The following is a 13386-nucleotide window of genomic DNA, read 5'->3' on the forward strand; positions in this document are numbered from 1 at the left end:
GTTTCTTTGTATCTTTTGTCCAGAATTTACCCCAGTTGTTTGTGCACAGTTATTTTTAGTCTCTTACAGTTGTTTTGTATTTTGTTGCTTGAGGAGATTTTTGTCCAGGTGCCAGCACTGCAGCATAGGTCCCAGGCCCAGTCTGTTTTAGTTTAGATGCCACCTTGGTCATAGGTACCATCTCAGAAGTGTTTGTTGTGGTCATGGAGACCTGAATAGATGGTTTAGTACACTGGGACCGCTGGAACTCAAGTCAGGTTGAATCATTGTGCAATGTGTATAGTAGAAAACAATTAGGAAACTCAGTTTTGAAGTAAAGTTTGAACTGTCAGTCTTAAACTATGGTCTTTAAATAGAGTCAGGAGTTATAATTTTAGGAAGTGAAAGATGAAAATAAAATATCCCGAGTTAATCAGATACTCTGGAGTTTTTATATATATACGCATCCTTTCATATTCCTGTCTTTAACTGGAAAGATCAAGAGACTGACAAATTGAGCTGAGGTCAGAATCTCAGAGGTGATGATTAAAAAGACTGCTCATATTATATAGTGTTCAAAGCAATACCGACATACCTAGCTTCCTTTGAAATTTGCAGGCCTAAAATTAATATGTCTGATAATTTAAAGTAGGTGATAATTGATTCCATATGTAGGCCTCCTTGGTGAGTTTTTTGAAAAATTTGTTTCTGAATAGAAATAGATGCTCGTGGTTTTTTAGGTGAATTTTATTCTTCTGTAAATCCAGGCCAGATACCCAAAAGCTGTGGTGCAGTTTTTAAGATGACGGTCAAACAATATTGTTTAATAGCCTTTGATCTTAGTGTAAAAATATGGTAGCATTATGGATTATTTTTCCTTTTGCACACATTTCTTAGAGGCTGGCAGATGAAGAGATCTGAACAAGTACTTTGGTGAATCTAGATAAACGATTTATTCCTGACTAGAAAATAGAACCTTGGAGAAGGAAATGGCAACCCACTCCAGTATTGTTGCCTGGAGAATTCCATGGACAGAGGAGCCTGGCAAGCTACAATCCATGGGGTTACAAGAGTCGGACACGACTTAAGAACTAAAGAGAGAGAGAGAAAATAGAAATTGGCTCTTTATATGAATCAAATGATGACAAGAATTGCCAAATTTGCCATTTTACTTTGTTACTTATAAATTATCCTACTTAGATTGCATCTTTTAAAAAATTCAATTCAAGGTAGACTGATTTGACATGGAATTAACTTTAATTATCAGCCTAAGGATAAATAAATCCCATTCTTTTGTATATTCATTTGACTCCCAACGTCTCATACACATTTATTTCTCTGCACTTTTGTTCTAACTGCTCTACTTGCTCCCCCTTGCCCCCAAATTCAGATCCTAGTTCTGGTCCTCACCTTTTGCATGAAGTACCCCAAGCTCGCTATGTTGTTTTCTGCTGTAAACTTTAGCATTTGTTCACTCACCTGGTTCTTAGTCATGTATTGCCATGTGCAGTGTTGTTTTGTTTAATATTCATCTGATTTAGGGCTGTATACCACCTGAGTCAGCTCCTTGGTATCAGAGGTCACGTTCTGTCTTGTGCCCTCAAAGTAGAGGGCACATTACTCTGACAGTGGCAGCTACTGCATGAAGGTTTGTTGGACTCAATTTTGACAGTAGGAATGAAAAGTAAGGACTTGCAAATAATAGAAAGACAGTTTAGCATTGATCTGGTTGAGAGACAGCCTCATTCATTCCTTGTTCATTTATTGTCAGAGTTAAGAGAAATTTAAGAAATAATATTAGGATTGAGAAATCATTTTGGTTTGTGAGCTAATATTGTGTACATTTTTCCTGTTAACCCATATTCATACACAGAGTGAGTGTGATATTTGGTTCTAGGGGCTAGTACTAGATTTTTATTTCAGTCAGTGATTTTTATCTTCAGGGCAAATGCATCTTTGAAATTGGTGAGAAAGGTAATGAAGCAACATAAAATTTGTGATAGTGTTCTTCCTTTTCTCATGTTTTTTTCTGAGTATTCTCTTATAATGGAAGCAGTCTCTGTATTCCAATTTCGTTCTCTGTTTTCAAAATATCTAGGTTCTAAATAAAAGGACAATGCCATGTTTACTTAACAGCTGTACTATTGAAGATGGAAAGCACTAATGGCTAAAGAGTAAATTTTTTTTGGTTAAGAGACCAGTTACCATTTTTGTTACACTTGGTTTTTTTATTAAAGCTTTTGGTCCTTATGTTCACTTGGTTTTTTTATTCAAGTTTTTGGTTCTTACTTGAAAGATAGTTTTTAGTGTGGGAAATTACCTAACGTGGAACTTAAGATGAAGGCTTCTGTGTCAGAGACTTAATTTTGAACTCTTGTTTCTGTTATACTAAGATTTAGCATCATTTTTTCAGTAAAATGGGGACACAGATGTCCACATAAGGAGGTTAAACGAGATAATCCATGTGAAGCACAAAACACATTGCCTTACACATAGTGAATAACAGCAAGTATTCTGTACATTATTATCTGAGATTCTTCTGTCTTCATATTTTAATCAAGTAGTTTTTGTATCAGAAATTCTAGATATCTAAATTCATTTAGTTTGATCATTCTTTATTAGGTCTGTACAATTCAGATTTTGTGAATCTAAATTAGTTCTTAATTCCTTGTTAGAAGTGTTAGCTAAACTATTTTTTATTTTTATTAAAATAAATATCCTTTATTAGTTATCTGGTGATAAATACATTTTGGTTTATAAGAAAACTGACAGGATAGGGAAAATATAAAAATAACATTTATTTTTTATAATTATAAAAGTAGTATATTATTGCAAGAAATCTAAGAAATACTTGAAGGTATTTAAAAAATTAAAATCTTCTGTAATGCCACTCTCAAATGCAACCAATGTTAATATTTTTGTAAACTTTTCTTTGCTTGTCTTTGTATTTTTCATTTTATTATTTTTGTAAATTAAGGTAACATTGATTTATAAATGTGAAATTTAGTTCGGTCAGCTGGCCTAGTTTTTACAAGTTCTTTTATGTTAATATAGGAAAATTTTTTTCTCTCTCATTCCAGGGCTGTTCTTGGTCAGTTATATTTGTGGATCTTGATGCCCACAATCGCAACCGGCAAACTTTGTGCTCATTGTTACCCAGAGAATCAAGATCACATGTGAGATATTTTTATAATAAATTACTATGAACTGTAGTTTATGATTGTTGTATAGTTTTTGTTTTTTTTTTCTTTTTTGTTCCCCATCCTGAACCCCCCTCCATCCTCCTTCCCCATACCATCCCTCTGTAGTTTTTTTCTTTATCCAAGAAAGTGCTCCAAAGTGTTAGAGGTTGGTAGAAGAGGTAAGAAGAGAGAGTGTTGCCACTTGCTCTTCTGGCCTATGGAGATCGTGTTCAGGAAGTGAGCAGAGCTGTGGAGAAAGCTGCTTTGTCCTTTCCGTTTTTGTAGAGCCATAGAGAACTATATATTTTTTTTTTTCTAGTAACATCATACCAAAATGAATTTTTTTTTGGTCATGGTTATTATATATTAGAAATGTAGAAATATATTTTTCATAAGTTAAATTTCTTTTGAATAGAATTGCTTTCCTTGTTTCTTTTCTCTCATTCTACTCACCTTTTTCTTTATCTGATAAACTCTTATATGCCTATATAGTACCTGATTGCCAAATTTTGTAGGAATTATTCATGGCTCTATTCTTGAAAACACCCAAAATGGAATAATTTAGTTATTTTAAGGTAACTATTTTATAGAAGTAATACAAGATTATGATAGACAAATAGAGTTTACAAACAAGCAAATAATAAGAATATACCCACTCATTTTCCACTATTCAATTATAATCTTAGGGTGATACATTTGGGTTTGTATATATTTTTATATACACATATAATACTTTTATTTTACAAAACTGGAGGAATATTGCTCATAATGCTTGATAACCTGTTTCTTTGAATGGACAAGTTTCTGTATCAGTAAACATTTCTATAATATAAATTTTATTGGCTGCTACTTTACTCAGCCAGTTGTTGGACATTTAGATTGTTTTCTGGTTTTCACTATTATGAACAAATTGTTATGACAAACTAGTTGTAATGATTAATTATTGGTGAAAATTTTTACACAGTGATATAATATACTAAAATTTGAGTCCAGTGTTGAACTTTGAAAATACTCCTAATAACTGAATGAAGTTTTATCTCCTTTGTAAGGTGCACTAAACCATGCCATATAAACACCTGTCTGTCCCTTGAAGCACAGCAGTCTCACTGTCAGTTAGATAACCTTAGTGGCTTTTCATCTCTGTGATTCTTCTTAGGCTGTTTTGATCATATCACTATAGGCACTTATATTCCCTTCTTTTTCTTCTTGCCCCTAGAACACAGATGCTGCCCTGCTCCCCTGCATCGGTTATCCTGCATTTGCCTTAGATGATGAAGTTCTCTTTAACCAGACGCTTGATAAAGTGATTAGAAAATTAAAAGGAAAATATGGATTTAAGCGTTTCTTGAGAGATGGATATAGAACATCATTGGAAGATCCCAATAGACGCTACTACAAACCAGCTGAAATTAAGGTATTAAAAATATTCCATATCAGATAGCATAACAGAATGATCAAAAGACACTGTTTCAGGAGGTAGACTTCTTGGCTTTGAATTATGGCTCTGCCACTCACTAGCTGTCTGACCTTGAGCAAGTTAATTAACCTCTCTGTATACAATATTGTTCATTGGTTAAAATAATGTTAGTACCTATATTAGTGAGGTTTTATAAGAATTAAATCAATTAATGTATATAAAAGTATTTAGAACTGTGCTTGGCATGTAGTAAACTCTTGATAACATTAGTGTGAAGGCCCATTTGCTCATATTGGGCCATGTTGATTCATTGAGTGAGTAATTTTTCTTTTGAGCTTTCAAATTTTGCCTGCCTACTATACCATTTGTCTAAGATAATAGAAAATATCTATTTGTGATCTAATTTTCAATCTGTTAAGCAAATGCTTTTTCTATTTCGCTTATGCACTTCCCTCTAAAATATACTCCTCTAAACGTTTAGTTTTAAGGATTTTATATTTCAAATACATATACAGTAGTCACCGCCTGCTACTTCAGTAAGAGACCCTTGGGGAGTCCGTTTCTTAAATACTTGTCAAAATGTCCTCTGATCCCTCGTCCATCATTTTCCGTTGAGAACATGGAAAAGTTCTCAAAGAATGAAGATATTTCAAGACGGGAGATTCTATTGCATGAGTGTAGCCTCAAGCCTCAAATATCTCAGAGTAAATCACTTTCACTTTCCTTTTTTTCCTCCACCCCCATCAAAGTGAGGCTTCCCCAATGATAAAGAATCTGTCTGCAATGCAGGAGACACGGGAGATGCAGGTTTGATCCCTGGGTTGGGAAGATCCCCTGGAGAAGGAAATGGCAACCCACTGCAGCATTCTTGTTTGGGAAATCACAGGACAGGGGAACCTGTCGGGCTATAGTCCATGGGGTAGCAAAGAGTCAGACACGACTGACGTGACTGAGCATGCATACATACCCTACATCTGCAGTTATTCTAGCTGTTTTTAAGCTCCCCAGAAGATTATAAAATCTCCCAGAAAGGTAAGCATCCATTCACATTGCTGAAGACTATGGAGTAGGTTGAAAATCATTAAAAAGAAAAAAATACTCCAAACCCCTCCCTACCTGCCTCCTGTTGCCTCTCTCTCTGTTGTCACTTCTAAAGAGCATGAAATGTTCTAGTTGTGGACTAGTTGAGCTAGTCCTAGTTGGACTTCAGGTTTCATTACTTCTTTGCTTGTTCCAGGAATACAGAATTGCTGTTAGTTTCTTTAACAAACATTGTCCTTTAATGCATCTCTAGTGTGTACTGCTCTTTTTTCTTTGTGGAATTCCCGGAGCTCATCTCCCCAGAGAAACTCATCAAGCATTAACTGAAGCATTTCCTTTCTTATAAACCCTTTCCTGACCCCCTGGGCAGGCTCAGATGCTTCATGTTCTTGATTCTTGATATATACCATATATAGATGTTTTATAATGTGCTGCAGTTGTTTTATTTACATGCCTATTTCTCCACTAGGGCAGATTTTCTATCTTTTTATCTCCATAGCCCTCTGTTTAGTGATGCCTGGCATTACTAAGTACTAAGTAAATATTATTGAATGAATGACTACTGTGTGATGGATTAATAAATGAATGAGCTTTTAAATAATAAGAATTCTGAGAAAATTTTTTTAAAAAGAAGTAAGTACTTATAAAATCAGTCCAGTTTTTTTATTACAAGAAACTTTCCTATGATGCAAGTGTTCTAATTAATATCATTGTTCTAATATAATTGTTTATGAAATTTTTAATGTTTTATTTTGTTTTAGCTATTTGATGGCATTGAATGTGAATTTCCCATATTTTTCCTTTACATGATGATTGATGGTGAGTTTTTCTCCTGAAATTTAAACTGTAGGATATAAGTAGTTTAAAGAAGAGCAGAAATAAAGTATGACTCCTTTCAGCTAGCAAAATAGACTGCACTTAGTGATGTTAACTACTTTACATATTTATATGCTATTCTTCTGCTTTCTGAGTTAATGTTAAATCATTTAGGGCTTCCCTAGTGGCTCAGATGGTGAAGACTCTGCCTGCAATGCAGGAAACCCGGGTTTGATCCCTGGGTTGGGAAGATCCCCTGGAGAACAAAATGGCAATCTACTCCAATATTCTTGCCTGGAAAACCCCACGAACAGAGGAGCCTGGAGAGCTGTACAGTCCATGGGGTCTCAAAGAGTCAGGCACAACTGAGTGACTGACACTTTCACTTTCACTTACCCTTCTGCTTTCTGAGTTAATGTTAAATCATTTAAGGAATTTAAAAAATACTTGAAGTATTTTAAAAGTGATATAAATATATTTTCATCTTTACAAATAATTTTTATGCATAGGAATTATGAACAGTGCAATTTATGACGTTGTGAATGTCTGTCTATAATACTTACACTGAAGAACAGAGAAATTGCAATTAAAATTCAATTTTTAGTTCTAAATGCTAACATGATCTTCTAAAATCAGTGTCCCAGAAAACTATCATATATATTTATTTGCTTTACCTTTTTCCATTTTATTATTTACATATAAAATTACCAAAATAATTACAATTAAGGTAATTTTTCTAAGGCAGAATTTCTGTGGTGCTTATTGAGTTCAAATGCTATTGGATTTTATATTTTACATTTTAGGTGTTTTTAGAGGCAATCCCAAGCAAGTAAAAGAGTATCAGGATCTTCTGACTCCAGTACTTCATCACACCACAGAAGGTATAGTTAGGATGATTTCTCAAGAAATTCTTTCTAGCAATGTTTCCTTAATGTTCCTTTGAAGTGTATAAATGATTGCCTTTTAAACAGAACTATTTGTATTCAATTGAAAAAATGAATGGGACTGCAAATGGATTAGAATGAATCATCTCTTAACTTGTTATAATAAACTTGTTTTTTATAAAAGGAGCTCATTAGACAAAAGATGGAGATGGAGATGAATTTTAAGAGGTCATGGCTATAGTTACTACCCAATGGTTTGCCAGGTGTGCAGGGGTTCTTCTTCTGTTGCCTACTGTGAAACTCCTTCACTGTATGTAATATGATGATAATAAAAAATGACTAATTTTTATCCATGTCACCAGAAATGCTTTGTTCATGAATGCCACCCCTTTTAGAGGGCCACTTCGGGAGGCTCTGCTCGAGCCTAACAGGTCCTACCACTGCCAAGAGTATTTTGGCCTCCTCTTTGGAGATGTTTTCAGGGCTTTTTACACATTATTTTGAAATAAATGCCTGCCATAGTTCTAAAATGTCATCCTTTGAGGATGGGTTTACTATTTTAGAAATGGTCAGAAGGTCTAGGCTTATGAGTAATATATTGATTTCAGTTAAGCACCAGCAGGGACTATAAAGGAACATAAGTGATTTTTCTGTGTGACTCAAAAACTAATTCTCAAAAAAATTCCAAAGGAGAGGTTCCAGATATCTTTGGTGTTTGGATGGATTGGTGAAATAACAACATCTGGAACTTGAAAATTATGGTGTGTTGATTAAAAAAAAAGGATGGCCTTGCAGATATGATGCACAAACTGGCAATCACAGCAGTAGGCCCCATTCCTGTCTTACATGAAGTTTATGATATTCTTTAGGGTTTTCCACAAATATCTTAGAGTCATTATATTATGTGCTCACCCTTTAAGATATTTATAATGTTAAAGTAGTAAAATGATTATGGAAAACATTGAATTTCAAATAAATATTAATGTTAAAAATAAGTTATTTTTGTCTTTATGTTCCAAATAACCATAGTCCAGTGTGAGACATAATGTAATGAATGTTGTAATGAGTCTATTTAAAATCCCTGAATCAGGTCTTTTAGTATTCAGTGAAAAATCATTGATGCATTGAGGTAATAGTTTGTGTATCACACTTAGGCTTCATCCTATTGAAAGAGTGATGTTGAAACTAAGCTCTGTGTTTCTTAGACCTTTTTACTGGTTTTAGACAGAGGTGTCACTGTTGATTGTTGCATGAATAGAGAAGCAAATTTTACAGAAATATATGCAGTCTTATTAGAAAAATTAAGTTCACTGTGGGCTGATGATACAAGAAGTCTTCTGTAGCACTATTAGAAAGTTGGTTTTCCTCCTGTTGATATCATCCACAGAGATTCTAGTCTTAAATTTTAGTTTCTACCAAAAAATGTTTTTAAATGGATTTGTCATGGGAGGAAGATGGATTTTTTTTCTGTGCAATGATACTGAATGGTAGATAATGGGCTTAATGTTTAAAATGGGGATTTCTTTGCTCTCAGCAATTGCTCAGGGTTATAATTCTTCACTTAAGATTATATAGTATCTCATTTGTAAAGCTTCCACAGACTAATCCTATTACAAATAGCTTCTTCTGTAGCTCTAAATATTTGCATACTTTATATTTATTGATTCACTTAAAGGTGTTAAATGTTGTTAGAAGAGATTATGTACAACTTATGTTATAAGTTAGCTAACTTATATGCTGTTCAAATTAGTTTTAAAGTAAAGAAACTTTTCCCGCATTATTGACTGGGGATTTCTGAAAAGAGTCAAGTTTTCTTATATTCTATTGGACAACCTTTCTGTCTTTGAAGAGAAAATTCAGGGAGGACACTGATTTGTTATACTTTAAATACTTATTTTTTAAATTCCATAGGTTATCCTGTCATACCAAAGTACTATTATGTGCCAGCTGATTTTGTAGAGCATGAAAAAAGAAACCCTGGTAGTCAGAAGCGATTCCCTAGCAACTGTGGCCGTGATGGAAAACTATTTCTTTGGGGACAAGCCCTTTATATCATTGCAAAACTCCTGGGTAAGTGAAGGAGACTGGGAATTTTATTTTTTTCCCTTATTATCAAGATTTTAGAAATAAGTATGTCTTTGTTGGCATTTCTTTTGGATTTGGGTGGTGTTTCATGCTATTAAGAGGCCTTGAGGGAGTTTTTTTTTTTAATTGGTGGAAAATTGCTTTACAATGTTGTGTTGGTTTCTGCTGTACAACACAAATCAGTCATAATTATATATGGTGGCACTAGTGGAAAAGAACCTGCCTGCCAATGCAGGAGACATAACATGCAGATTGGATCCCTGGGTGGGGAAGATCCCCTGGTGGAGGGCGTGGCAACTCGCACCAGTATTCTTGCCTGGAGAATTCCATGGACAGAGGAGCCTGGCGGTTTACAGTCCATGGGGTCACATAGAGTCAGACGCAAGTGAAGCAACCTAGCACACACACACCCCTTTCTCTTGAGCCTCCCTCCCCTCCCCCATCTCACCCCTTTAGGTCATCACAGAGGACCAAGCTGGGCTCCCTGTGTTGTATAGCAACTTCCCACTGTTTTACTCATGATAGTGTATCTATGTCAGTGCTACTTTCTCAGTTTGTCATACTCTCACCTTCCTCTGCTATGTCCACAAGTCCATTAGCTCCTAGGTTCATCAGTACCATTTTTCTAGATTTCATATATACACATTAATATGCTTGTTTTTCTGACTTACTTCAGTCTGTATCAGAGGCTCTAGGTTCATCCATCTCACTACAACTGACTCAAATTTGTTCTTTTAAATGGCTGAGTAATATTCCATTGTACCACCTCTTCTTTATCCATTCATCTGTCGATGGACATCTAGGTTGCTTCCATGTCCTGACTAGTATAAATATTGCTGCACTAAAGAGTGGGGCACATGGGTCTTTTAGAATTGTGGTTTTCTCAGGGTATATGCCCAGTACTGGAATTGCTGGGTCATATGGTAGATTTACTCCTAGTTTTTTAAGGAATTTTCATACTGCTTTCCATAATGGCTGTGTCAGTTTACATTCCCACCAACGGTGCAGAAAGTTCCCTTTTCTTCACATCCTCTACAAAATTTATTCTCTTTGGGTTTTTTGTTTTTTGTTTTTCTTTTTTGATATTAGCCATTCTGACTGGTGTGAGGTGTTACCTCATTGTAATTTTGATTTGCATTTCTCTAATAATGGGTGATACTGAGCATCTTTTCATGTGTTTACTGGCCATCTGTATGTCTTCTTTGGAGACATGTCTGTTTATGTCTTCTGTCCATTTTTGATTGGATTATTTGTTTTTCTGATATTCAGCTGTATGAGCTAGCTGCTTATATATTTTTGAGATTAATCCTTTGCCACTTGCTTCATTTGCAATTATTTGCTCAAATTCTGTTGGTTGTCTTTTCATCTTGTGTATAGTTTCCTTTGCTGTGCAAAAGCTTTAGTTTAATTAAGTCCCATTTGTTTATTTTTGTTTTTAATTCCATTAATCTAGGAGGTAGGTCAGAGAGAATCTTCTTGCCTATGTTTTCCTCTAAAAATAAAAGTAAAAGTCACTCAGTCATATCCAGCTCTTTGCAACCCCATGAACTGTACAGTCCATGGAATTCTCCAGGCCAGAATACCCAACCCAGTGATTGAACCCAGGTCTCCTGCATTGCAGGCAGGTTCTTTACCAGTTGAGCTACAAGGGAAGCCCAAGAATACTGGAGTGGGTAACCTATCCCTTCTCCAGTGGATCTTCCTGATCCGTAAATTGAACCCAGGTCTCCTGCATTGCAGGTGGATTCTTTACCAAATGAGCTATCAGGGAAGACCTATATAGTTTCTGGCCTTGCATTTAAATCTTTAATCTATTTTGAGTTTATTTTTGTGTATGGTGTTAGGAAGTGTTCTAATTTCATTCTTTTACATGTAGCTGTCCAGTTCTTCCAGCACCACTTATTGAAGAGGATGTCTTTTCTCCATTGTAAATTTTACTCATTTGTCAAAAATAAAATAGTCATAGGTGCATCAGTTTATCTCTATGCTTTCTGTCTTGTTTCATCGGTCTGTATTTCTGCATTTGTGCCAGCACCATACTGTCTTGATGACTATAGCTTTGTAGTATAGGTTGAAGTCAGAAAGGTTGATTCTTCCAGCTCTCTTTTTCTCCTTCAGGATTGCTTTGGCTATTCAGTCTTTTATGTTTCCATACAAATTGTGAATTTTTTTGTTCTAGTTCCATGAAAAATACCATTGGTAGTTTGACAGGGATTACATTGAATTTGTAGATTGCTTTGAGCAGCATAGTCATTTTGACAATATTGATTCTTCCAGTTCAAGAATATAGTATATCTCTCCATCTATTTGTATTGTCCTTGATTTCTTTCATCATTGTCTTATAGTGTCCTATATGCAGCTTTTTTTCTCCCCTGGTAGGTTTATTGTAGGTATTTGATTCTTTTTGTTGCAGTGGTGAATGGGATTATTTCCTGAATTTCTCTTTCTGACTTTTCATTCTTAGTGTATAGGAATGCAAGGGATTTCTGTGTATTAATTGTATATCCTGAAACTTTACTAAATTCATTGATTAGCTCTAGTAGTTTTTTGGTGACATTTTTTAGGGTTTTCTAATGTATAGAAAAACATCTATACATGTATAAAAAATATGTTAAAAAATGTGTGTATAGATGTTTGTCATCTGCAAACAGTGAGAGTTTTACTCCTTCTTTTCCACTCTGGGCTCCTTTTATATCTTTTTCTTTGCTCAGTGCCTTGGCTAGGACTTCCAAAACTGTATTGAATAATAGTGGTGAGAGTGGGCACCCTTATCTTGTTCCTGATCTTAGAGATTAACCCTTTAACTTTTTCATCAGGGAGAATAATGTTTGCTGTGGGTTTGTTGTATATAGCCTTTATTAAGTTGAGGTAGGTTCCTTCTATGCCAATTTTCTGGAGAGTTTTTATTGTATATGAGTCTTCAATTTTGTTGAAAGATTTCTCTGCATCTATTGAGATGATCATATGGTTTTTATCTTTTAATTTGTTAATGTGGTATATCACAGTGATTGATTTGCATATATTGAAGAATCCTTATATCCCTAGAGTCAACCCCACTTTATCATGGGTATGATTCTTTTAATGTGTTGTTGGATTCTGTTTGCTAGAACTTTGTTGAGGATTTTTGTATGTATATTCATCAGTGATATTGGCATGTAATTTTCTTTTTTTGTGAAATCTTTGTCTGGTTTGGTATCAGGGTGACGGTGGCCTTATAGAATGAGTTTGGGAGTTTTCATCTTGGAGTTTCTTATCATGTAAAAGTATATTAATGTGTCTATTGTGCTGAATGATGATGGACAGTTTCTGAGAAGAAAATGAAATAGGTGTGTGGGTACCACTATGATCATTTAGGTGCTGCATTCAGCTTACTGTATAGGTTCCTAGCAGAAGGCTATGGAAACTTTTAGTCTCTTTTGTAAATGTAATACAATTCTGACTTAGTATAACAACCATGCTTGGTCATAGCTTTATCATAGCTATGGTCATCCACTTTGCAAAAGAAATCAGGTATATCAAAGTTCTCTTCTTTCCAATAAATACATGTTGGCAGTTTACTCAGTAAGGGGGAGCCATAATGGGGCCATTATTCATAATCTTTTGAAGAATTATTTTTCGGCTTACCCTAAAACTTCAGCCTAAGTGTCTTTGGACACACTGAAATGAAGGTTAATTTCATGAACACAAAAAAGCTTTATGCATCTTCCTGTGCCATTCCTTGATAAAATTTTTAACATTATTAGTGTTTCCATTAAAAAGGTTATCATATTAGTCAGAATTCTTTTATGGCAAACAGTCTATGAAGCAGGTTGATTGTAAATACTATACTTGCACTAAAAGAAATGCTTACTGTGTGAAATACTGTTATTATCTTTGCTGTTCTTAGCATTACTGCCTAAAACCTGAATTTCTTGGTGCTGTAAGAGTAATCATCTTGGTTTCTTTTTTTACATTCCACTAGGGGAAAATATTTCAAAGTCCA

The 13386-nt window shown here is 34.7% G+C and overlaps 1 protein-coding gene across 3 annotated transcripts in view; it reads left to right on the forward strand.

Moving 5' to 3' along the window:
- PHKB (phosphorylase kinase regulatory subunit beta) overlaps positions 1 to 13386 on the forward strand; it is a 234514-nt gene that overhangs the window by 111427 nt on the left and 109701 nt on the right. For all 3 annotated transcript variants that reach the window (XM_052656554.1, XM_052656553.1, XM_052656555.1), the window contains exons 9-13: positions 3060 to 3155; positions 4378 to 4575; positions 6381 to 6438; positions 7239 to 7316; positions 9231 to 9389. In XM_052656554.1, coding sequence (XP_052512514.1) covers positions 3060 to 3155; positions 4378 to 4575; positions 6381 to 6438; positions 7239 to 7316; positions 9231 to 9389 — 589 coding nt within the window. The remainder of the gene's footprint in view (positions 1 to 3059; positions 3156 to 4377; positions 4576 to 6380; positions 6439 to 7238; positions 7317 to 9230; positions 9390 to 13386) is intronic.

Source organism: Budorcas taxicolor, chromosome 18, assembly GCF_023091745.1.
Source record: "Budorcas taxicolor isolate Tak-1 chromosome 18, Takin1.1, whole genome shotgun sequence".
Taxonomy (NCBI): Eukaryota; Metazoa; Chordata; class Mammalia; order Artiodactyla; family Bovidae; genus Budorcas; species Budorcas taxicolor.